Source organism: Mobula birostris, chromosome 7 (genome assembly GCF_030028105.1).
Source record: "Mobula birostris isolate sMobBir1 chromosome 7, sMobBir1.hap1, whole genome shotgun sequence".
NCBI classification, from domain to species: domain Eukaryota; kingdom Metazoa; phylum Chordata; class Chondrichthyes; order Myliobatiformes; family Myliobatidae; genus Mobula; species Mobula birostris.
In genome coordinates, this window is record NC_092376.1 from 174,223,082 (window position 1) to 174,250,297 (window position 27,216).

A 27,216-nucleotide genomic window follows, 5' to 3' on the forward strand; every position below is an offset into this window, starting at 1 on the left:
AAGTTAAGTTAAGTGCAAAGTGCAAATGTTGACAAATTGTACTGAATAGGGTGTTGCCGTTTGGCTGAAGAACCAATTGGTCGAAGGGACCTATCTGCTCCTGAACCTGATGGTGTGGGACGTCAGGCTTCTGTACCTCCTGCCCAATGGCAGCTGTATGAATATGTAGTGGGGATCTTTAATGATCTTGAGGTATTGGTGTTGTTTTTTTCAGGCAGTGCCTCCTAGAGATACTACCAAAGATGGGGAAGAATGTGCCCGGGCTGCAGTCACTGTTCTTTGAAGCTTATGTACCTGAGCATTCGAGTTGCTGTACCCGACCATGATGCAAACAGACAGGACACTTCAACAGTATATCTGCGAAAGTTTGTCAGTGTGTTCAGAATCAGATTTCAGACTCAGCTTCAGATTTATTTACACATGTACAGAAATTAAAATGTGTCATTTGCATTAACAACCAACATACTCAAGGATGTGCAGGTGACCTCACAATCTGGTGCCAACATAGCACATCCATAATGTTCAGCAGAGCAAGCCCCTTTTCTACCCACTGACCGACAGACAGGTTTCCAACCCCAGGGCAGGCTGCCTCTGGGCCTCCAGTCCTTGGCTCTGGACCTTCAGCCTTGCTGATATTAGATCTCCAACTTCCAGTCCCTGGCCTGAACTCATAGACTTCGGTTCTTTGGCCTCTGGACAAGCTGACTTAAGGACTTTGACCTTTGTACTCGCAAACTTTGGTCTTTGATCTTCAGGCTTCTACCTCCAGGCTCACTGAGCTGTCAACTTCGACCTTGGTCTTTGTCCTCTGGACTTCACCAATCTCTGGGTATTGACCTCAGGACTTGCCAACCTCGGGTTTGATCTTGGGCTCAACTTGATGTTGATGATACGCTGAACTTCCTTAACCTCCTGAGAAAGTAAAGACACTGGCGCACTTTCCTCATGATTGCATCTATTTGATGGGCCCAGGACAGGTCACCTGATATGTTAGCGCTTAGCACCCAGGAATTTAAAGTTACTGACTCAATGGGGAGTGCCAAGTAACAACCATCTCACATCAGACTCTTCTCACACATCACTGCCAAGCGTCACTGACTGATTTTGAACAGCTTCTGTTTTCATCTGTCAAGATATTGGATGGCCTGCTTGTTCTTTGTTGGTGCCAAATTGAATAGTTTTATTTGTTTTCCAATGTTATTATTTAATTCTGTGTTAACTTCCACAGCATTACAATAAAGCGTTTTGTTTGGAGTCATTGTACTCAACCATACAACCTTAAAGTTAGACTCGAGGGTGACGTAATGAAGCAATGCTTCACGCACAAAGGAAATTAAAATCTGAAACTTAATTATACCAGCCTCAAAAAATGCTGAGGATCAGCTGGAAGTTTTAAAGATGATAGATATCTTTGGGTAAGAGTTAAGGAGCTAGGAGGGTAAATGGCATCAAAGTACAGATCTGCCACTTACTTAATTTCTGCCCATTACACCACTGGCATTTAGGGCAGCAATGAAGGTCTTCCATCTGTGGCTGTTCTTGGTCTTGGCGGTGTTCAGGGCTTCCTTCATCGTGTCAGTAGCTTCCTCTTGTTTTTCACTACTGTCAGCCATGCAAGTCCTAGGTGGAGACCTGCATTGCCTTCTGTGTTTATTTATTTCACTTGTGTCCTTCTGTTTGTTTCAGATGAAACTAAGCTAAAACTCTGGAACATCACCGCCAGTAAGAATGTACTGCAGCTACCAAGCATCTTCCACCACCTCCCACATCTGCTGTCCAGAGAGAACACTCTCCAGCCTTCCGTCTACATGGGGCAGAGGAGAACTGGAGGTGAGAGATAAAAACTAAAGATAAAAATTCACTCTTTTGTCACATGTATATTGAAAGATATGGGGAAAATGCCATTTGTGTTATGTCAAATCAGCAAGGATTGTACTGGGAGCATCTCGCAAGTGCCAATATATCAGAAGAGTGAAGAATGCCTTCTTTGCTTGTCAGGTCTCCCCCTGTAATGCAAATCCAGGCAACATCTCTCCAGTGCAACCACACCTATCAGTGTGGTGAACAAAATTGCATGCAAAGAAGATTTAAAGCTAAAGATTAGCTCTATTTGTCACATGTATGTTAAAGCATCGAAACACACAGTGAAATGTGTTGTTTGCACCAAATCAAATCAGCGAAAGTTGTGCTGGGGGCAACCTGAAAGTGTTGCCATGCTTCCAGCGCCAACATAGCATGCTCACAATTCACTATGGTGAAGTGGGGTGGGGACATTACTGGACTTATTTCTCGAACTTCTGGTAATGTTTCCCCCCCCTTCACCGTTTCCCATCTCCTTTTCCCTCTCTCACCCTATCTCTTTGCCTGCCCATTGCCTCCCTCTCTTGCTCCTCCCCCATTTTCTTTCTTCCATGGCTTTCTGTCCTCTTCTATCAGACTTCCCCTTCTCCAGCCCTGTATCTCTTTCACAATCAACTTCCCAGCTCTTTCATGATCAACTTCTGTCTCTTTCACAATCAACTTCCCAGCTCTTTACTTCATCCCTCTCTCTTCAGGTTTTACCTATCACCTTGTGTTTCTCTGTCCCCTCTCCCCTCCTTTTAAATCTATCCCTCAGCTTTTATTTCTCCTGCCGCAGGGTTTCAGCCCGAAACGTTGACTGTACTCTTTTCTATAGATGCTGCCTGGCCTGCTGCTGGCTCCTGCCTCGGCAAAGACTTGGACCCATTGCAATTTGCCTATTGCCACAATAGGTCAACGGCAGATGCAATCTCAATGGCTCTCCACACGGCTTTAGACCACCTGGACAACACAAACACTTATGTCAGGATGCTGTTCATCGACTATAGCTCAGCATTTAATACTGTCATTTCCACAATCCTGATTGAGATGTTGCAGAATCTGGGCCTCTTGTACCTCCCTCTGCAATTGGATCCTCGAGTTCCTAACCGGAAGACCACAGTCTGTGAGGATTGGTGATAACATATCCTCTTCGCTGACGATCAACACTGGCGCACCTCAGAAATGTGTGCTTAGCCCACTGTTCTACTCTCTACATACAAATGACTGTATGGCTAGGCATAGCTCAAATACCGTCTATAAACTTGCTGATGGTATAACCATTGTTGGTAGGATCTCAGATGGTGTCAAGAGTGTGTATAGGAATGAGATATGCCAACTAGTGGAGTGGTGTCACAGCAACAACCTGGCACTCAACGATAGTAAGATGAAAGAGCTGATTGTGGACTTCAGGAAGGGTAAGAGGAAGGAACACATACCAATTCTCATAGAAGGATCAGAAGTGGAGAGAGTGAGCAGTTTCAAGTTCCAGGGTATCAAGATCTCTGAGGATCTAACATGATCCCAACATATCAATGTAGTTATAAAGAAGGCAGACAGCTTCTATAGATGTACTGTGGAGAGCATTCTGACAGGCTGCATCACTGTCTGGTACGGGGGTGGGGGGGAGCGCTACTGCACAGGACCAAAAGAAGCTGCAGGGGTTGTAAGTTTTGTCGGCTCCATCTTGGGTACTAGCCTACAAAGTACCCAGGACATCTTCAAGAAGCGGTGTCTCAGAAAGGTAGCGTCCATTATTAAGGACCTCCAGCACCCAGGGCATGCCATTTTCTCACTGGTACCAGCTGAATTATGGTTCTACAGGAGAATGTTAAAAATATCATGGACCACACACCCATCAAATGAGGAAGTTCTCAGAAGAACCCAAGCAGTTCGATCACTCGTACCAACAATAAGGGAAAGACAACTCAGATTCCTAGGACACATCATGCGGAAAGATGAACTAGAAAAACTCATACTCTCTGGAAAGATCAAGGGGAGCAAACCTAGAGGAAGACCTCGGCTTATGTACATCAAAAGCTTAGCCAGGTGGCTACACATCGAGGAAATGGAAGTCATCCAAAGAACGAGGGATAAATCTATATGGAAAACCATGGTCACCAAAGTCCGCATCGGGTATGGTACCTAGACAGACAGACCATTAAGTAGGAGATACAGAAGCCTGAAGGCACACACACAGTGTTTCAGGAACAGCTTCTTCCCCTCTGCCATCCGATTCCTAAATGGACATTGAACCCTTGGACACTACCTCACTTTTTAATATATTTTATTTCTGTTTTTGCATGATTTTGATTTATTTATTTATTATTATTTTACCTTTTTCTTCTATATTATGTATTGCATTGAACTGCTGCTTCTAAGTTAACAGATTTCACGACATATGCCGGTGATAATAGACCTGATTCTGATTCCTCCAGCATTTTGTGTGTGTTGCTTGGATTTCCAGCATCTGCCATATTTTCTCTTGTTTGTGATTTGATTATTATCGATGTGGTTTTGGGGTACTTGGAGACACATGATAGAATAGGCTGTAGTCAGCATGGTTTCCTCAAGGGAAAATCCTGCCTGACATATCTGTTGGAATTCTTTGAAGAAATAGCAAGCAGGACAGGCAAAGGAAAAATAATTGATGTATACTTGGGTTTTCAGAAGGCCTTTGACAAGGTGCCACACATGAGGCTCCTTAACAAGCTCTGAGCCCATGGTATTACAGGAAAGATTCTAGCTTGGATAAAGCAGTGGCTGATTGGCAGGAGGCAAACAGTGGGGATAAAGGGAGCCTTTTCTGATTGGCTGCCAGTAACTAGTGGTGTTTCACAGGGGTCTGTGTTGGGACCGATTCTGTTTAAGTTGTATATCAATGATTTGAATGATAGAATTGATGGCTTTGTTGCAAAGTTTGCAGACAGTATGAAGATAGGTGGAGGGGCAGGTAGTTTTGAGGAGGTCAAGCGGCTACAGAAGGACTTAGACGGTTTCGGAGAATGGGGAAAGAAATGGCAGATGGAATACAATGTCAAGAAGTGTATGGTCATGCACTTTGGTAGAAGAAATGAAAGAGTTGACTATTTTGTAAATGGAGAGAAAGTACATAAAAACTGAGGTGCAAAGGGACTTGGTAGTCCTTGTGCAGGATTCCCTAAAGGTTCATTTGCAGGTTGAGTCTGTGGTGAGGAAGGCAAATGTAATGTTAGCATTCATTTTAAGACAACTAGAATATAAAAGAAAGGATGTTATGTTAGGTCTTTATAAAGCACTGGTGAGGCCTCAGTTAGAGTATTGTGAGCAGTTTTGGGCCCCTTAGAAAGGATGTGGTGAAACTGGAGAGGGTTCAAAAGAGGTTCACTGAAACAATAACAGGATTGAATGGCTTGTCATATGAAGAGCATTTGATGGCGCTGGCCCTGTACTCGCTGGAATTCAGAAGCATCATCTTTTGAAGATGTCCTCAATACTTAGGAGCCTCGTGCCCATTGGTATATTTAAAGTAGGGGTTAATTGGTTCTTGATTAGTAAGGGTGTCAAATGTTATGGGGAGAAGGCAGGGAAATGGTGTTGAGAGGGGTAATAAATTGGCCATGATGGAATAGTGGATCTGACAATATGGGATGAATGGGCTAATTCTGTACTTATGTCTTATAGAATTATGAGAGCATAGATAAAGTAGATAATCATGATCTTTTTCCCCAGGATAGAAATGTCAAGTACTTAATGGCATGCGTTTAACGCAAGAGGGAGATAGTTTAGAGTTCAAAGTTCGAATTAAATATACTATCAAAGTACTACCCTGAGATTTACTTCCTTGTGGGCATTTACAGCAAATACTAAGAAACACAATCGAATCAATGAAAAACTGCACACACCAAGATGGACAAACAACCAATGTGCAAAAGACAAGAAATTGTACATTGGACAACAAAGACTTATCTCCTGAGTACTTTTGGCTGTATCTCATAAATTTTGTGCTGCTGATCATGAAAATCACCATTAAATTCTTCTACCACACACCATTTATTTTTTGAAATTGCCCACAATGCAAGCTGAAAACTTTTCTGTCTTGTCCATGCATAGGCAGGGCGATGCTACAAGGCAGGACAGGTTTTAGAAAGGCTATAAAAGAATCATGCACATACCTCTATGCATTGCGTTTACATGTATCTCGGTTTGTGATCATGTTGATGAGCATGCTCCACACGTACTGCCTATTGTTTATACTCATTATAATAAATTAATTGTATTTTCAGGAGTATTTGTGGTAACAAATTGTTTCACCAATGTTGCAACTGCAAATATATTTGCTATCTCAAAGACAGAGCATGACTCCTTATTAAGAAAGCCTACGAGCTCTACTTTGGGTGTAAAATTGGTGACCAAGACGAAGTCTGGGCTCCTCACATTTGTTGTGTAACATGCACTGTTGACCTTAGAGTTTGGCTCAGAGGTACTGGAAGTCAATGCTGTTCACTGTCCTGATGATATGATGAGAGCAGAAGGATCACGTAACAGCAGATGCGGAGGTGCTGTAGTAGTATGGCGAACTCTGCTGAGGCCCAGCCCCTACTCTCAGACAGCCCCTCTTACTTGCCTCTCAAGCAGGGCCCCACTAAGAAACACCAGACCATTGGCTCCCACACCATCACCAACCTTACTGACTCTGAGGATCTCCCATCCACTGCCAGCAACCTCAAAGTTCCCACACCCTGCACCTCCCGTTTCTACATCCTGCCCAAAATCCACAAACCTGCTTGTCCAGGTTGACCCATTGTTTCAGCTTGTTCCTGCCCCACTGAACTTGTATCTGCATACCTTGACTCTGTTTAAACCACCCCCCCCCCCCGATTCAGTCCCTTCCCACCTACATTCGTGACATCCGTGATCTTTTCACGGATTTCCCTGGCCCCCATCATCTTATTTTTATTATGGATGTCCATTTCCTAGATACCTCCATCTCCCATCAGGAAGGCCTCAAAGATCTCTGTTTCTTTCTGGACACCAGACCCAACCTCCACCACCACTTTCCTCTGCCTGGTGGAACTTGTCCTCACTCTAAATAATTTCTCCTTTGGGTCTTCCCACTTCCTTCAAACAAAAGGGATAGCCTTGGGCAATCATATGGGTCCCAGCTATGCCTGTTTATTTGTTGGCTACATGGAACAGTCTATGTTGCAAGCCTACACTGGTGACTGTCCCGCACTTTTCCTACGCTACATTGATGATTGCACTGGTGCTGCTTCCTGCACCCATGCAGAACTCATTGATTTCATCCACTTTGCCTCCAGCTTCCACCGTGCCCTCAAATTCACCTGGTCCATTTCCGACATTTCCTTTCCTTTTCTCGATCTCACTGTCTCTATCTCTGGAGACAGCTTATCCATTGATGTCTGTTACAAACCAACAGACTCTCATAGCTACCTGGACTATACCTCTTCCCACCCTGCTACTTGTAAAAATACCATCCCCTTCTCAAAATCCCTCCGTTTCAGCCACATCTGCCCTCAGGATGAGGCTTTTCATTCTAGAATAAAGGAGATGTCCTCCTTTTTTAAAGAAAGAGGCTTCCCTTCTTCCACCATCAACGCTGCCTTCAACCGTATATTTTCTATTTCACACATGTCTGCTCTTACTCCATCCTCCCACCACGCTGCCAGAGATAGGGTTCCTCTTGTCCTCACCTACCACCCCACTAGCCTCTGTGCGCAGTGCATAATTCTCCGAAATTTCTGCCACCTCCAACTGGATCCCACCGCCAAACACATCTTTCCCTCCCCTCCCCGCACCCACCCCCCCACTTTCTGCTTTCCACAGGGATCACTCCCTGCATGACTCTGTTGTCCATTCATCCCTCTCCACTGATCTCCCTCCTGGCACTTGTCCTTGAAAGCGGAACAAGTGCTTCGCCTGCCCCTACACCACCTCCCTCACTACCATTCGGGGCCCCTAACAGTCTTTCTAGATGAGGCAACACTTTACCTATGAGTCCGTGTTCGGTGCTCCAGGTATGGCCTCTTGTATGTTGGTGAGACCGGATGTAGACCGGGAGACCGCTTCGTGAACATCTATCCTCCGTCTGCCAGAACAAGCAGGATCTCCCAGTGGCCACCCATTTTAATTCCACTTCCCATTCCCATTCCGAAATGTCCATCCATGGCCTCCTACACTGTTGGGATAAAGCCACACTTAGGCTGGAAGAACAACACTGTATGTTCCGTTTGGGTAGCCTCCAACCTGATGGTGTGACATCAATTTCTCAAACTTCCAGTAATGCTTCCACACCCTCCCCCATTCACCATTTCCCATCCCCTTGTCCCTCGCTCATGTTATCTCCTTGCCCACCCATCACCTCCCTCTGGTGTTCCTCCCCCCACCCCTTTCTTCCTTCTTCCATTACCAATCAGCAATGTCCCCCTTCAATACCGATCAGCAATGTTCACCCATCAATACCGATCAGCAATATCCACCTCAAATACCGATCAGCAATGTTCACCCATCAATACCGATCAGCAATATCCACCTCCAATACCAATCGGCAATGTCCACCCATCAATACCAATCAGCAATGTCCCCCTTCAATACCGATCAGCAATGTCCACCCATCAATACCGATCAGCAATGTCCACCTCCAATACCAATCGGCAATGTCCACCTCCAATACCAATCGGCAATGTCCCCCTCCAATACCGATCAGCAATGTCCACCCATCAATACCGATCAGCAATATCCACCTCCAATACCAATCGGCAATGTCCACCCATCAATACCAATCAGCAATGTCCCCCTTCAATACCGATCAGCAATGTCCACCCATCAATACCGATCAGCAATGTCCACCTCCAATACCAATCGGCAATGTCCACCCATCAATACCAGTCAGCAATGTCCCCCTCCAATACCGATCAGCAATGTCCACCCATCAATACCGATCAGCAATGTCCACCCATCAATACCGATCAGCAATGTCCACCTCCAATACCGATCAGCAATGTCCACCTCCAATACCAATCGGCAATGTCCACCCATCAATACCAATCAGCAATGTCCCCCTTCAATACCGATCAGCAATGTCCACCTCGAATACCAATCAGCAATGTCCACCCATCAATACCAATCAGCAATGTCCACCCATCGATACCAATCAGCAATGTCCACCCATCGATACCAATCAGCAATGTCCATCCATCAATACCAATCAGCAATGTCCACCTCGAATACCAATCAGCAATGTCCACCCATCAATACCAATCAGCAATGTCCACCCATCAATACCAATCAGCAATGTCCACCTCGAATACCAATCAGCAATGTCCACCTTGCAATACCGATCAGCAATGTCCACCCTCCAATACCAATCAGCAATGTTTGCCCATCAATACTGATCAGCAATGTCCACCCATCAATACCAATCAGCAATGTCCACCCTTCAATACCGATCAGCAATGTCCACCCTTCAATACTGATCAGCAATGTCCCCCCATCAATACCGATCAGCAATGTCCACCCATCAATATCAATCAGCAATGTCCACCCATCAATACCGATCAGCAATGTCCACCTCCAATACCAATCGGCAATGTCCACCCTTCAATACAGTCGGCGATGTCCACCCTTCGATACCAATCAGCAGTGTCCACCCTGCGATACCGATCAGCAATGTCCACCCTGCAATACCGATCAGCAATGTCCACCCATCAATACCAATTGGCAATGTCCACCCTGTAATACCAGTCGGCAATGTCCACCCATCAGTACCGATCAGCAATGTTCACCTCCAATACCAATCAGCAATGACCACCCATCAATACCAATCAGCAATGTCCACCCATCGATACCAATCAGCAATGTCCACCCATCAATACCATTCAGCAGTGTCCACCCTGCGATACCAATCAGCAGTGTCCACCCTGCGATACCAATCAGCAATGTCCACCCATCAATACCATTCAGCAGTGTCCACCCTGCGATACCAATCAGCAGTGTCCACCCTGCGATACCAATCAGCAATGTCCACCCTGCGATACCGATCAGCAATGTCCACCCTCCAATACCGATCAGCAATGTCCACCCTGCAATACTAATCAGCAATGTCCACCCATCAATACCAATCAGCAATGTCCACCCTTCAATACCGATCAGCAATGTCCATCCATCAATACCGATCAGCAATGTCCACCCTTCAATACCGATCAGCAATGTCCACCCTTCAATACCAATCAGCAATGTCCCCCCATCAATACCGATCAGCAATGTCCACCCATCAATACCGATCAGCAATGTCCACCTCCAATACCGATCAGCAATGTCCACCTTCAATACCAATCAGCAATGTCCCCCTTCAATACCGATCAGCAATGTCCACCCATCAATACCAATCAGCAATGTCCACCTCCAATACCAATCGGCAATGTCCACCCTTCAATACCAATCGGCAATATCCACCCTTCAGTACCAATTGGCGATGTCCACCCTTCAATACCAATCAGCAGTGTCCACCCTGCGATACAGATCAGCAATGTCCACCCTCCAATACTAATCGGCAATGTCCACCCATCAATACCAATCGGCAATGTCCACTCTGTAATACCAGTCGGCAATGTCCACCCATCAATACCGATCAGCAATGTCCACCCATCAATACCAATCGGCAATGTCCACCCTGCAATACCAATCGGCAATGTCCACCCTGCAATACCAGTCGGCAATGTCCACCCTGCAATACCAGTCGGCAATGTCCACCCATCAATACCAATCAGCAATGTCCACCCCTCAATACCGATCAGCAATGTCCACCCTCCAATACCAATCAGCAATGTCCACCCATCAATACCAATCGGCAATGTCCACCCTGTAATACCAATCAGCAATGTCCCCCCATCAGTACCAATCAGCAATGTCCACCCATCAATACCAATCAGCAATGTCCACCCTTCAATACCAATCAGCAATGTCCCCCCATCAATACCGATCAGCAATGTCCACCCATCAATACCGATCAGCAATGTCCACCCATCAATACCAATCAGCAATGTCCACCTCCAATACCAATCGGCAATGTCCACCCTTCAATACCAATCGGCAATATCCACCCTTCAATACCAATCGGCGATGTCCACCCTTCGATACCAATCAGCAGTGTCCACCCTGCAATACTGATCAGCAATGTCCACCCTGCAATACCGATCAGCAATGTCCACCCTCCAATACCAATCAGCAATGTCCACCCATCAATACCAATCGGCAATGTCCACCCTGTAATACCAGTCGGCAATGTCCACCCATCAATACCGATCAGCAATGTCCACCCATCAATACCAATCGGCAATGTCCACCCTGCAATACCAGTCGGCAATGTCCACCCATCAATACCAATCGGCAATGTCCACCCATCAATACCGATCAGCAATGTCCACCCATCAATACCGATCAGCAATGTCCACCCTTCAATACCGATCAACAATATCCATCCTCCAATACCAATTGCAATGCCCACCCTGCAATACCAATCAGCTATACCGTACACATAAAAGAAAACTACTGAAATCTGGAAGTCTTGTTGAAACACATACAGTGCAGTAACTATAACTGGAACATCTGTGGTGATCTGAAAGTAGCAGTGCTGCTACTAGGAATGCAGTTCAGATGCACCAAGTACTGTTGTTTCATTTGCGAAGGGGACAGCTGTGCTAAAGGATCTCTTTACATTAAAAGGATTGGCCTCTCCTTAAGCAATTGGTTCAAAGAGTGGCACATAAGCCACTTGTAGACCAAATAAAGATATTTTTGCCTTCTCTTCATATAAAACTGGAGCTTGTGAAATAATTTGTGAAAGTGATGAACAAGGATTTTGATATTTAAGATGTTTCCCAGAATAACTAATGCCAAGATTAGAGAAGGCATTTTTGTTGGTCCACAAATCAAATAGGTTATCAAAGACAGGCAATTTGAAGAACATCTAGTGGGACCAGAGAAAATCGCATGGAAGGCAATCAAAGGTTTCAAAGGTACAATTAATGTCAGAGAAATGTATACAATATACATCCTGAAATACTTTTTCTTCACAACCATCCACGAAAAACAGAGGAGTGCCCCCAAAATATGAATGACAGTTAAATGTTAGAACCCCTGAGTTCCGCTCAGCTCCCCTTTCTCCACGCATAAGCGGCAGCAAGCTACGATCCCCCCTCCCCTCACCAGCAAAGAAAAACATCGGCACCCACCACTGAGCACTCAAGCGTGAGCAAAGCAACAGCAAAGACTCAGACTTGCCGTACCCCAAAGACTGCTCGTTCACCCGGTATTCGGCATACCGCAGGCTCTCTGTCTCCCTAATAAAGAGGAAAGAGGTGTCTCTGTTTCACAGTGAGAAGGGAGACATAACAAACAACTCACTGGTTTACGGGGTTAAAAGGCCGTTGCGTTGCTTTTTCCAAGCTCTGTGCCCAAAGATCTCTGGTCTCTGGGCACACAGCCTTAGATCTTCCACCTCCCATGACACACCGATCTCCTGCTTGGACACCAACCTCTGATTCCCCCCCATCCCCCATCTCCAGAGCTACGAAATCTTGAACCCCTGAAAGTGAGTGAAGCTCTTAGGCTGTGCCCTTGGCGTGCCCAATAATGGCCAGTGGTGAAACCCTGAGAGCAGATCCCATTCCCGCAAAGAACCATAGTCAGCATGTAATTCCAGGTCATGGTTTTCAAAAGAACCCTGAAAGGGAAAAATAAAGATACTAAAGATGGAAATAGAGCTATTTCCGAAGATGCAAGCAAAAGAGTCACCGTTAGGGGTTACCATTCAAGGATGCTGTTGGAAAATTTTCTTGGCAAATACAGAACACCAAGCTATGTGCAGCTGGTTTGACACCATGCTTCAAGCATACAAAACCATGAGGTGCAACCTGTCACTAAAGATTCATTTTCTGCATTCCCATTTGGACTTCTTCCCTGCAAATCTTGGTTCTGTCAGTGCTGAGCATGGTGAAAGGTTCACTAGGACATTGTGATCATGGAGGAACGGTATCAGGGCAACTGGAATCCACCAATACTGGCTGATCATTGTTGGACACTGAAGTGAGAAGCCTCAGACACTGAGTACAAATGAAAATCATCAACAAAACATTTTTTAGCTTAGTTGATCTTTTGCAAAGCATTAGTACTGTTATGCATTTTAACACATTATATTCAATAAAAGTTACTTTCTTTTTTCTCCAAATTCCTATGTGATACAAATAACTTGAAATTTTATTTGTGTTCAGCCTCATATTTTGTGATTATGATAGACCAGTGGTCTATCATAATCACAAAAATTTCTGAGAAAGCAACACTTTTGAAATAAATGCTGTCCAGTGTAAGCAATAAATATTGAGAACATGAGATGAAGAGTCCTTGAAAGTGAGTCCATAGGTTGTGGGAACAGTTCAGTGTTGGGGTGAATGAAGTTATCCCCTTTGGGGTAATTACTGTTCCTGAACCTGGTGGTGTGGGTCCTGAGGCTCCTGTACCTCCTTCCTGAATACTCTAAGACTCTCTAAGGCAAGCTGAGTATAACTGAAGTAAACAAACTCAGTTGTCACACTCCAAAATAACCATGTGTCATCCTGCTCTCTGCAGGAAGGAAGTCTGAAACTGCTGAACAATTTCCTTAAGAAAAGGCAAAGAAAAACAGTTACTCACTACACCAATTATGAAAACTTTGCAAACAACGGATTGACTGATGTCTAAACACAGAATCTAAGTTTTGAGGCATACTCGGAATGCAGCCTTCAATTAAATAACATCTCCTAATGTAACTAAATGCCCAAAGACACAGGAAAGTTGAACTAAACAGTATATTAGGGGAGGTAAAAATGTGAGGGACTGAGGAGACATCCTTTTAGATGCCTCTTAAAATATGAACAAAAAAGGAAGAGGGATTTAGCGAGGGATTTCCTGGCCTACTGGATGAATGGTTGCTGATAGTGAAACAATTAAAACAGAGCAGTAAATAGCGCAGCACAGGAACAGTTTGTCAGTCCACCATGTCTGTGTCAAGCATGATGCCGTTTTAAACTGCACATCTGCCCATATATGGTCCATATCCCTCCATTGCCTTGCTGTTAATGTGCCCTGTCCTAAAGCCTGTTGAACACCACTAACATGTCTGCTTCCACCGCCATCCCTGGCAAGCTGTTGCAGGCACCCACCACTCTCTGTGTAAAACCATCAGCCCTGTCCTTAGAAGTGTGCGTAGATTTGGCATGTCATCTAAAACCTTGACAAACTTCTGTAGTTGTCCGTTGGAGAGTATACTGATTTGTTGCATCACAGCCTGGTATGGAAACACCAATGCCCCTTGAATGGAAAAGCCGACAAAAAGTACTGATTATGGCTCAGTCCATCAAGGGTAAAGCACTCGCCAGCATTGAGCACATCTACATGGAGCACTTCCGCAAGAAAGCAGCATCAGAGGCCTCCACATCCTAGCCAAGCTTTCTTCTCGCTGCTGCCATTAGGAAGGAGGTACAGGAGCCTCAGGACACACACCACTAGTTTCTTGAACAGTTATTACCCAACAATCATCAGACTCTTGAACCACTGGGGATAACTTCACTCAGCCCTACACTGAACTGTTTCCACAGCATATGAATTCACTGTCAAGGACTCTTCATTCCATGTTCTTGATATTTGTTACCTTTTTATTATTATTTTGTTTTTTTCTTGTACTTGCACGGTTGTCTAATGCAGATTGGTTGTTCGTCCATCTTGTGTGCGGTTTTTCATTGATTCTATTGAGTTTGTTTGTATTTACTGTAAATACCTAGAAGAGAATGAATCTCAGAGTTATATACGATGATATATATGTACTTTGATATTAAATTTACTTTGAACTGATTTGAACTCCTGTATTAATTCCATCTCCTTTTATGCCCTGCTCATTCACATGTCTGTCAAGATGCCTGTTAAATGTTATTGTTCTCCCTCCATCATCTGCTTTGGCAGCTCATACCAGATATCAACTACTCTTTGTGAGGACAGTATCATCCCTCAGATCTCCCTTAAACGATCTTCCTCCATCGCCTGCACTGGCAGCTCATACCAGGTTATCAACTACACTTTGTGTGGAAAACATCACCCGTCAGATCCCCCTTAAATTTCCTCCTGCTTAAACCTACACTCAAGAGAAGATCTGCAGATGCTGGAAATCCGAAACGACCCGAAACATGGACTCTACATTTTTTCCGTAGATGCTGCCTGGCCTGCTGAGTTCCTCCAGCATGTTGTGTGTGTTAATCCCACACTCTTTACTTTCATCTCCCCTCATCATGGGAAGCAGACTCTGGCTCTCTATCCATGCCTCTCTTAGGTCTGAATAGGCAGATGAAGGTATCACTGAGGACATTATTGTGCATCTCAACCTTGGGTGGAGTGACTTGCTGGACCCATTTTGAGTGCATTTAAAAATTAATTTCACAAGGGTAGCTTGGACTCACATCAGAGGGCCATTTGAGGGTGACCTGCCTCCTGTGGGAACGTAAGAACAAGAAGATAAAAATGATAAAGATTAGCTTTATTTGTCACATGCATATTAAAACATACAGTGAAATGCGTCATTTGCAGCAACGACTAACACGTTCTGAGGATGTGGTAGGAGCAGCCCACAGTGGCGCCAACATAGCATACCCACAATTCACTAACCCTAACCTGTACATCTTCGGAATGCAAGAGGAAATCAGGGCATATGGACGAAACCCACGTGGTCTTGGGGAGAATATATAAACTTCTTACAGTGGCATGAATTAAATTCCAATCACTATCGCTGTTGTTGTAAAGTGTTAAGTTAACTACTATGCTACTGTGTACCAGAAGCAGGCAAGTACTCCCATTTATACGCTCAGTGATTCAGGAACAGCTTCTTCCCCTGTGCCATCCGATTTCTGAATGGACAATGAATCCATGAATATTACCTCACTACTTTTTAATTTCTAATTATTTTGCATTAGTTGTTTAATTTAACTTTTATATTTATTTTTAACTTACTGCAATTCACAATTTTTTCCCAGTATCATGTACTGCATTGTACTACTACTGTAAAGTTAAAAAAATTCACGATTAATGCCGGTGATATTAAGTCTGATTCTGATTCTGAAAACATGAAATCGGGCTGCTGGCCATTTGGCCCTCAAGCCTTCATGACAACCCAACAAGATCAAGACTGATCTTCCAGCTTTCTGCCCTATGCCTTGATTTCAGAAAAATTCTGAAATCCATTGATCTCTATTTTAAATACAGTCAGTGACTAAGACTCCATAGCTCTCTGGGAAAGAGAATGGATAAGATTCACCATTCACTGGACAGAGAATTTCCTCATTATCTCATTTCTTGCCGTCTACACATTTTTTCTACGTGACCCCTGGTTGTAGAATCCTTAGCCAAGGGAAACCTCCTTGCTGCATCATTGGAATTTTGTACATTCCAGTAAAGTTGCCTCTCACTTCAAAGTTCACAAGTTCATAGTAAATTCATTATCAAAGTAAGTATCTGTTACCATATACTATCTTGAGATTCATTTTCCTGCAGATATTTGCAGGAAAATAAGGAAATACAATAGAATTTACAAAAAAAAACATACATAATGGGAAAGTGGAAGGGAGGGTGAGTAAGTCTGCAGATGGCATAAAGGTTGGCGGAGTTGTGGATGGTTAGAAGGTTGTCGTAGGTTTCAGTCTTTGACAGGATGCAGGGCTGGGCTGAGAAGTGGCAAATGGAGTTCAACCTGGAAAAGTGAAGTAATTTACTTTGGAAGGTCGTATTTGAAGGCAGAATATAGGGTTAATGGCAGGAATCTTGGCAGTATGGAGGAACAGAGGCCTCACATCCATATATCCCTCAAAGTTGCCATTCAATTTGATAAGGTTGTTAGCCTCGTGTATTTGCCATTTCCGCCCTGGGGGAAAAAGATCTCCGGCTATCCATTCAATCCGTACCTCTTACCATCTTATAAAAGCTCTTCATCCAGCAGAACTCCCAAGACAGAAGAGAAACACATAAAAGGATATACCTGATAAGCTGCAAATATAGTGGATTCCAGTTAATTGGGCCAGTGATTAATCGGGGCAGCTATTTATTGGGACAGATCATAAAGAACGAAAAGTAATTCAGAAATATAGCTGGGATTTCCTTCATTTATTTGGGACACTATGCCGCTTAATTGGGATATGAGACTTTGTTGAAAGATTTCTAAATGAATTCAGATGTGTGTGTGTTAGATACTACACTGTACTAAGAGCAAATGGTTTTAAAATAGCATCAGCTGCATGTGTTTGTGTTGAAAAAACAGTGATTTTTGCCACTGATTGTTGGTGAGAGATAAGCAATATGACAATTCAGAACAGTTTTGGTCACTGCGATTTCAAGCGTTCAGGCTTGGAGGTGCCAGAAATGGCCATGTGTGAAAATGAAACTATTTCACTACTTTAGCAAGGAACTATGAAGAATTTGAAGGTATTGGCAATCCTCTTGAATGTTACAATGAAAATGAAGATTTGGAGGATGCAATCGTCAAAAGCATTGCATGAAGGCAGTCTATTACCTACACTAGGTGTTTGTGCTGATTTTGTTCGTTTACAGTCAAAAGAACATAGCTGCATACACTGGATGAATTCGTCTGTGGTTAACTATTATGAACTAATGCACAGTTTTATAATACTGTAGTAGTATTAGTGTTCTAATTTGTTCTGAATTTCATTCAAATACATAATCTGTTACTCAGTTAAACAACACACATAAAAGTTGCTGGTGAACGCAGCAGGCCAGGCAGTATCTCTAGGAAGAGGTGCAGTCGACGTTTCAGGCTGAGACCCTTCAGTTAAACAGTAGGGTTAAACAGTAAGCTTCTATTTCCATGAAGCTTCGTCTAAATGGAGCAGCCACTTAATTGGGCCAAAATGTACTGGTTCCAATATGTCCCATTTAACCAGAATCCACTGAATACAAGAAGTTCAAATAGCCTCATCAACTTACTTCATAGTGCGATTTTAACACTGTTAATGGATCGGTAATGAGATGAAAATAATTTCCTTCACAATGAGAAACTGGTGAGATTACAACTAAATGCATGGTTAAGGGTGAAAGGTGAAATGTTTAAGGGGAACACAAGTGGAAACTTCTTCACACGGGGAGTGTTGAGGGTGTGGAACGGGCAGCCAGCTCAAGTGGTGGACGCAATTTCAACTTCAACATTTAAGAGAAGTTTAGATAAGTACATTGATGGGATGGATATGGAAGGCTGTGGTCTGGGTGCAGGTCGATGGGACTAAGCAGTTTAAATATTTCAGGATGGGCTGAAGGGCCTATTTCTGTGCTGTAGTCTTCTATGACTATGAATCGTGCAGAAGGACTCCCAAGTTGCTTTACATATCTGATTTTTGAAGTTTCCAAAAATAGTTTACATCTTTATTCCTTCTGCTAAAATGCATGACGATACACTTCCTGACACTGTATTCCACCTACCACTTTCTTGCTCATTTTCCCAATCTGTCTAAGTCCTTCTGGAGACGCCCTGCTTCCTCTACACCGCTTAATCTTCCACCTGTCTTTGTATCATCCACAAACCTGGTGAGTACAGGCTCAGATCATCAAATGCTCCTCATATTGTAACCCTTTCATTCCCATGGTAATTCTCATGAACCTCCACTGGACCCTTTCCAATGTTGGTGCATCCTTTCTTAGACATGAGGCTCAAAATTTCTCAAAGTTCCAAGTGCGGTCTGACCAATACCTTATAAAGCCTCAGCATTACATTGATTTCAGTGCCACCACCTGTGGTCTCTCTCCAGTCAATGACATCAGCTCCTTGTTCTTGGTCATTTAACACTACACTCTGCAGGAAGGGCAGTGAATATGTACAATCCAACTAAAAGTATTGTGCTGCTTTATTTCCCGGATTTGCATTGTCTTGGTAGATTTGTAACGTATGATCTGCATTGTTGATGAAACCCTGATCTATTTTTCCATCGTGTGCTCAGTTTCAATAGTGATGGGAGTTCCCACCGTTAAGCGGGAGGTGCACAGTTACTTGATCGACACCTTGAACTCGCTAATTTATGAGCTGACTCCTGAGGAGAAGCAGGACTGTGTGATTGTCGTACTCATTGCAGAGGTGAGTTAAAGTCCTGCTGTTTAAGAATAGAGTGCTGAGTGGTGATCTGAGTGGTAAATCAGGGGGTTTCCATTGACTGTTTCCCCTGCTTGGGGGCTTTTGGAGAAGGGTAAATAATCAATTTCTGTTTTAAGATAATAAGACATAGGAGCAGAATTAGGCCATTTGGCCCAATGAGTCTGCTCCTCCATTTTATCATGGCTGATCCATTTCCCTCTCAGCCCCAGTCTCCTACCTTCTCCCCGTATCCCTTCATGTGCTGACCATTCAAGAATCTATCAACCTCTGCCTAACTAAAATATACCCAATAACTTGTCCTCCACAGCCACCTGTGGCAACAAATTCCACAAATTCACCAGCCTCTCGCTAAAGAAATTTCTCCTTGTCTCATTTTAAAAAGACGCCCCTCTATTCTGAAGCTGTGTCCTTTGGTCTTAGACTCCTCCACTATAGGAAATAATCCTCTCCACATCCACCCTATGGAGACCTTTCAACATTTGATAGGTGTGAATGAGATCCTCCTCATTCTTCTGAATTCCAGCGAGTACAGGCCCAGAGGCATCAAACGCTCCTCATATCATAAGCCTTTCAATCTTGGAATCATGTTTGTGTACCTTCTTTGAACTATCTCCAGTGTCAGCATATCCTTTCTTAGATAGGGGGCCCAGAAGTGCTGATACTAATCCAAATGGGTATCAAAGAATGTAGAACTGCAGATGCAAAACAGCCATGATTGCATTCAGGGTGGGTTTGACAAAGTAGATTTGGTTTCAAAGTACACTTATTTGCTGCCAAGATGGCCCCAGTGAACAATGCTTCCATGGGCAACGTCTTTCAGGTAGTCCACGGAACTGCTTATTTCACTTTTTCTACTTGTTTTTTTTAATCTCAAGTGTGTTACTGGAACTGTTGGAGCTACAGTTAAGCCTGCGACTTACAGTTTGGAGATCGATTAAGTGATCTAGTGCTCTGCTGTCTCCAAGAAAATTCTAGGAGGGGAGTGCAAGTGTGAGCTCGAGCTCTATCAGCCTCAAGGCAAAGAAGCTCAGAGAAGGGGTACGAATCCATGATTGTCTCCATTTCTCGCTGATTAACACATTACGGCAAATGTGGCTGAGAGCGAGTGTTCAGTGCTGACTACCTGCCTCCTGCTCCCCATTGTAATGATCTCTGTGTGTGATGGATCTTGGAAGGCCTCTATATTCGAGTGTCACTTTCCTTGATGCCGTTGGAAGATGTTATTGAAGTTCTGTGATTTGTGGATTGGACTGTGGACTGGAGTTCAAACTAACTGTAGTTCAATTTGCCCCTTTCAGTTCTACGTTTATTTTTGCATTCTGTCTTGGCCATCTTTTCTTAAGAGTGATCTGTTAGTTTTTTTATGTGAGGGCAGAGGTTTGGGATTTGATGCTCTAGCTGCCGTTTTACGTGTGAAGTGATCTGTTAGTTTTTTTTGTGTGAGGGAGGGGTTTGGAGATTTGGGATTTGACGCTCTAGCTGCCGTTTTCTGTGTGAAGTGATCTGTTAGTTTTTTTGTGCAAGGGAGGAGGTTTGAGATTTGAAGTTAGCTGCCGTTTTCTGTGTGGAGTAATTTGTTAGTTTTTTGTGCAAGTGAGGAGGTTGGGGATTTGGGGTTTGATGTTCTAGCTGCCATTATATGTGTGAAGTGATCTGTTAGTGTTTATATGTGAGGGAGGAAGTTGGGGGTTTGGGATTTGCTGGGTAGGGGGGGTGGTAATGATTTCCTTTGAATGTCCTCCATAGTTTTCTTTGCATCATGGCTGTCTGGAGAAAACGAATCTGAGTTGTGTACTGCAAACACCTTAATAATAAATGAATCTTTAAATGGTTTATCAAAGTATGTATACAGCATACAACCCTGAGATTTGTCCTCATGCAGGCAACCATGAAACAATGAAACACCATTGAACCCACTTGAAGAAAACATTGAACACCCAAGGTGTGAAAAACTAATCACACAAACAGCAAAAGGCAAGCAAATAATACACAGATTATTAAACATCAAATTGCAGAGTTCCCAAGAGCCACAGCCACCGAGTCAGTTCAGTTTAGCACCGTGCTGATGACTGCAGGCCTCAGCCATAGAGCCAGTTCCGCACCAAGGCGCCTTGATCAAATCGCACAAATAGCAAAAAAATGAGTAACCAGATACACATGGAACATCAACCACAGAGTGCTCCAAAATGAGCCCACAATTGCAGAGAGCGTTCAGCACTGAGGACGTTAAACCTCAAACTACAGAGTCCCACAGCCATGAGCTATGCCTGGGTGACCGAACCTGCAATTTCCTCTGGCAGCAACGAGAGGGAAATTGGTCAAATGCAGCCAGGCAGTGCTGAACACCTGCTCATCTTCTGCTTCATCCTTGCTGATTTCAATCTTGCTTGGCACTTTAATCAGTGAATAGTAATAGAGGAGTAATGGAGCTGACCAAGGGTTCACGTTCTGCCATTGGGAAACTATGGATGCACACACTGCTCTCAACCTTGCCATTCCCCAGGAAATAGCAAAAATATCAAATCACTCAGTCGGCCCGAAAATACATAATCAAAGTGGAAATGACAGGCTGCAATCAATCGCAGTTCAGGAGAAGAAGCATTTTTAAAATAAGAAGACGTAGAATTTGTTTCATGAGCTATCTGCAGGATGTTGCTGTTGGTCGCACGGTCGCTGGCAGCATCTTGTCACCTTGTGAGGATGTTATTGGAACTTTGCGACATGATTTTAGGAGAAATTAAGTCCATTTAAGACTAAGAGGTAAAGGAATTTCTTTTTTGAGCATTGTGAATCAGGATTAGGTTTATTATCACTGACATATGTTGCGAAATTGTCTTGCGGAAACAGTATAACGTAAGACATAAGATATACTATATTTTAAGAAATGTGTATAAAAATATAAGTAGTGTTAAAAAACAAAAATAGTGAGGTAGTATTTATGTGTTCATGGATGGTATAAAATTCTGATAGTGGGGGGAAAGAATCTATTCCTGAAATGTTGAGTGTGTCTCAGGCTCTTGTAACCCCTCCCAGATGATAGTAATGAGAAGAGGATCTTTAATAATTAATACCGCCACCTTGTGGCATTGCCATTTGAAGATATCCTGGATGATGGGGAGCCTAGTGCCCATGATGGAGCTGGCTGAACTTGCAACCCTCTGCAGCTTTTTCCAGTCCTGTGCAGTGGCCCCTCCACACCAGAAGGTGATGCAACCAGGCAGGATGCTTTCCATGCAACACCTGTAGAAATTAGCGAGAGTCTTTGAAGATGCTCTACACCTGATTTAGTGAATTGAGTTTAGTGAATTCCTTATTTCCAGAATGCTGTGAAAGTTGGGTCATTGAACATACCCAGGCCTGAGAGAAACAGACCTGGTACTGTGTGAAAGCGGAAAATTATGGGGATCTCGCAAGAAAGTGGAATTAAGATCCACAGCTGATCAACTATTGATTTATTGATCATCAGAACAGGTTGAAGGGATGGTATCAAAGTAACATTATTATCAAATGTACATATACTGTATATTACCATATACTACCTTGAGATTCATTTTCTTGCAGACATTTATAGAAAATAAGGTCATACGTTAGAATTTATGAATAACTATATAAAAAGAAAGAGTGACAAACAACCACTATGCAACCGGATGCTCTTGATTTCTTCTACAGTCCAAAGACATACTGGTTAATAGTTAATTGGTCATCGCAAATTGTCCTGTGCTTAGGCTGGGGTTAAATCAGCGGGTTGCTGGGCAGTGCTGCTCATTGGGCCGGAAGGGCCTGTTCTGCACTGTATCTCTAAATAAAAAATAGAATAAAAATAAGATGAATAATGCAAATTTAAAAATTAAATTATACTGAGAACATGAGTTGTAGAGTCCTTGAAAATGAGCACATAGGTTATGGAATTGTTGAGGTGAGTGAAGTTATCCATTTGGTATAGGAGCCTGATGTTGTAGGGTTATAACTGTTCCTGAACGTGCTGGTTATGGGATCTAAGGCTCCTGTACCTAATGCCTGATGGTAGTTGTGAGAAAAGAACATGGCCTGGATGGCGGGGGTCCTTTGAGTCTCTCTTATGAGTGGAAACATCTTGATATTTACCTTGTAGTACCTGCTTAAGATGTTATATCTTCAGAGCAGAACCTGCAGAGTGGGTAATAGTGAATCTCTGTATCTGTGCTTTCCTCTGCGTCAATGTGGCAAACATGCAATGCATAAGGAGGGGCTGACAATTCATGCAGTCTGTTTTCTATCTACCTCACCCTCAAGTCGTTCAGAATCAGGTTAAATATCACTGGCATATCTCATGAAATATGTTGCTTTGCAGCAGCAGTACATTACAGTACATAATAAAATATATAAATTACAATAAGAAATATATAGTGCATAAAGAAATTAAATTAAATGAGTAGTGGAAAAAGCAAAATAATTGTGAGGTAGTGTTTATGGGTTCATTGTCCATTCAGAAATCTGATGGTGGAGGGGAAGAGGCTGTTCGCAAACACTGAATGTGTGTCTTCAATCTCCTATGCCACCTCCTTGATGGTAGCAATGAGAAGAGGATGATGAGGTCCTTAATGGTGGATACCACTTTTTGATGTCTAGAATCAGTTCCTAGATTTTACTAACAAGGAACCTGTTGTTCGTGAGGAATGAGAGAAGAGAGCTAATGTCAGAATGTGAGGTTAGAATAAAATAGGATTATGTTCTTTCAACACAGCAGCTTTGGAATCATTTACAAATTATTTGCTGAATGCTTGTGGGTGGTTAAATAAAGTCTCAGACTTAATTGGTGTTTTTTCCAAGCAAAATAGTGTTATTTGCTTAAAGTCCAGACATAATTATATAAACAGCTCATCAGGGGTTCAGTAATTACCAAAATTATTGACTTGGTGCAGCATTAGCTTCTACAGTCAGCCTCTTATATGTATCTGTGCACTAGGTGTAGCAGAGAAAGATTGGGATAGCAGAGACTCAAATAGTGGACATAATAATAAGATTGGGGATGATCATAGAGAGCCTTGGTAGTGCTGTGGTTAGTGTGACACTATTGCTACTTGGGGCATCAGAGTTCGCAGTTATATCCAAAATCCCTCTGTAAGGAGTTTGTACATCCTTCCCATGAGTGCGTGGATTTCCTCTGTGTGCTCTGGTTTCCTCCCACATTCCAAAGATGTACAGGTTAGTAGGTTAATTGGTCATTGTAAATTGTCCTGCAATTAGGCTAAAGTTTGCTCCGGGATTCTTGTCTGCAGTCTCCCCAGTGTTTCCTCCGCTATGCTGAGCTGAGGCCATGGGCCTGCTCCGAGCTTTGTCTCTGAGGACTCACTTTTGTTCTAAGTGCTATTTGCTTACTCTTATTGTGTGCACTATTTATCTTTTTTTAATGGGTTCTTTTGGGTTTCTTGTTTTGTGGCTGCCCGTAACGAGACAAATCTCAAGGTTGTATAATGTCTACATACTTTGATAATAAATGTACTTCAAACTTTAAAACAAGTGGGTTACTGGGCAGTGTTGCTTGTTGGGCTGGAAGGGCCTGTTCCACGTGGTATCTCTAAATAAGTAAATAAATTGAAATGAGGTATGTAGCAGATGAAGAAACATATTTAGAAGAAAATAATTTGCAAAGGTTCTTTATCTTGTGAAGTTTTGTGTAAAGATTAGCTTTATTTGTCACATATATGAAGAGGAGAAGGTTACTCAGGTTGGAAGAGCAACATCTCATATCTGTCTGGGTAACCTCCAACCTGATGGCATTTCTCCATCTTCCACTATTTTTTTTCCCCCTTCCCTACTATTCTATTCTATTCCCTACTCTGGCCTCTTACCTCTTCTTGTGGTCCTCACCTGCCCATCATAACTGCTCTTCCCTGCACACAATCACCCAGTCTTCCACTATGGAAAAATACTTTCTCATTTCATTCTTAATTTGGTTGCATTTTAAAAAAGGGTAATGTTAGATGAAAAGGTTACTAGGAAAGTTGACGAGGGTAAAGCGGTGGATGTTGTCTATATGGACTTCAGTAAGGACTTTGACAAGGTTCCACACAGAAGGTTAGTTAGGAAGGTTCAATCGTTAGGTATTAATATTGAAGTCGTAAAATGAAGCAGTGGCTGGATGGGAGACGCCAGAGGGTAGTGGTGGATAACTGTTTGTCAGATTGGAGGTTGGTGACTAGTGGTGTGCCTCAGGGATCTGCACTGGGTTCAATGTTATTTGTCATATATATTAATGATTTGGATGATGGGGTGGTAAAGTGGATTAGTAAGTATGCAGATGATAGTAAGATAGGTGGAGATGTGGATAATGAAGTAGGTTTTCAAAGCTTGCAGAGAGATTTAGGCCAGTTAGAAGAGTGGGCTGAAAGATGGCAGATGGAGTTTAATGCTGATAAACGTGAGGTGCTACACTTTGGTAGGACTAATCAAAATAGGACATACATGGTAAATGGTAGGGCATTGAAGAACAGAGGGAACTAAGAATAATGGTGCATACATGGTAAATGGTAGGGCATTGAAGAACAGAGGGAACTAGGAATAATGGTACATACATGGTAAGTGGTAGGGCATTGAAGAACAGAGGGAACTAGGAATAATGGTGCATAGTTCCCTGAAGGTGGAATCTCATGTGGATAGGGTGGTGAAGAAAGCTTTTGGTCTGCTGGCCTTTATAAATCAAAGCATTGAGTATAGGAGTTGGGATGTAATGTTGAAATTGTACAAGGCATTGGTAAGGCCAGATTTGGAGTATTGTGTACAGTTCTGGTCACCGAATTATAGGAAAGATGTCAACAAAATAGAGAGAGTAGAGAGAAGATTTACTAGAATGTTATCTGGGTTTCATCTCCTAAGTTACAGAGAAAGGTTGAGCAAGTTGGGTCTTTATTCTTTGGAGCGTAGAAGGTTGAGGGGGGATTTGATAGAGATATTTTAAATTATGAGGGGGAATAGATAGAGTTGATGTGGATAGGCTTTTTCCATTGAGAGTGGGGGAGATTCAAACAAGAGGACATGAGTTGAGAGTTAAAGGGCAAAAGTTTAGGGGTAATGTGAGGGGGAACTTCTTTACTCGGAGAGTGGTAGCTGTGTAGAACGAGCTTCCAGCAGAAGTGGTTGAGGCAGGTTCGATGTTGTCATTTGAAGTTAAATTGGACAGGAAAGGAAAGTTATGGGCTGAGTGCAGGTCGGTGGGACGAGGTGAGAGTAAGTGTTCGGCACGGACTAGAAGGGCCGAGATGGCCTGTTTCCGTGCTGTAATTGTTATATGGTTTATGTGGTTATATAGTGATAATCTGCATTAACGATAGTGTTACCAATGTCTTAGAGTCCGGGGCTAAGGCCCAGTGGTAGCCTGTCCTGGGGTTGGAAGACTGCCTGTATGAGTGAGTGGGGGGTGGGTGGGTGGGTGGGTAGGAGTGAGAGTGGTAAAGGGGCTTGTTTTGTTGTTGCTTGAGCTATTCTGCTGAACGTTGTGTGCATCCTATGTTGATGCCAGAATGTGTGGTGAGACTTGTGGGCTGTCCCCTGCATATCTTTAAGTGTGTTGGTTGTTAATACAAACAACACATTTCATTGCATGTTTTGATAACATGTGATAAATCTGAATCTGATCCATTCTGTTTATTTGCTTGCAATTTCTGTTGATATGTCCTGTTAATAGATTCTTAGGTGGGAGAATGGAGTTTTAAAAACAGATCAGTCATGATTGAATTGTGGAACAGATTTGGTGGGCTGAACTTAGAACAGTATAGCACAGTACAGGTCCTTTGGCCCACAATGTTGTTCTGACCTTTTAACCTACTCCAAGATCAATCAAACCCTTCCCTCCTACATAGCCCTCCATTTTTCTATCATCCATGAGTCTTTTAAATACCCCTAATGTATCTGCTTAAGAATCTCTTAAATACCCCTAATTTGTCTGCCTCTGCCATTAACCCTGGCAGGGCATTCCACACACCCACCACCTTGTATTTAAAAAAATACTATCTTTGATATCCCCTTAGGTTTTCCTCCAATCACCTGAGAATTATGTCCTCTCAAATTAGCTATTTCAACCATGGGAAAAAAGTCTCTGGCTGTCCACTTATTCCTCTTATACATCTCCATCAAGTTACCTCTCATCCTCCTTTGCGCAAAAGAACAAATCCATAGCTGACTCAAACTATCTCAAACTGTCATTATACACCAGTCATTGAAAGTGGGCA

The 27,216-nt window shown here is 43.1% G+C and overlaps 1 protein-coding gene across 2 annotated transcripts in view; it reads left to right on the forward strand.

Annotated features, from left to right (window-relative positions):
* The window catches only part of LOC140200581 (alpha-1,3-mannosyl-glycoprotein 4-beta-N-acetylglucosaminyltransferase B), a 431,883-nt gene that overhangs the window by 157,627 nt on the left and 247,040 nt on the right, over nt 1-27,216 (forward strand). For both annotated transcript variants that reach the window (XM_072264115.1, XM_072264112.1), the window contains exons 3-4: nt 1,687-1,830; nt 18,858-18,991. In XM_072264115.1, the coding sequence (XP_072120216.1) occupies nt 1,687-1,830; nt 18,858-18,991 (278 nt within the window). The remainder of the gene's footprint in view (nt 1-1,686; nt 1,831-18,857; nt 18,992-27,216) is intronic.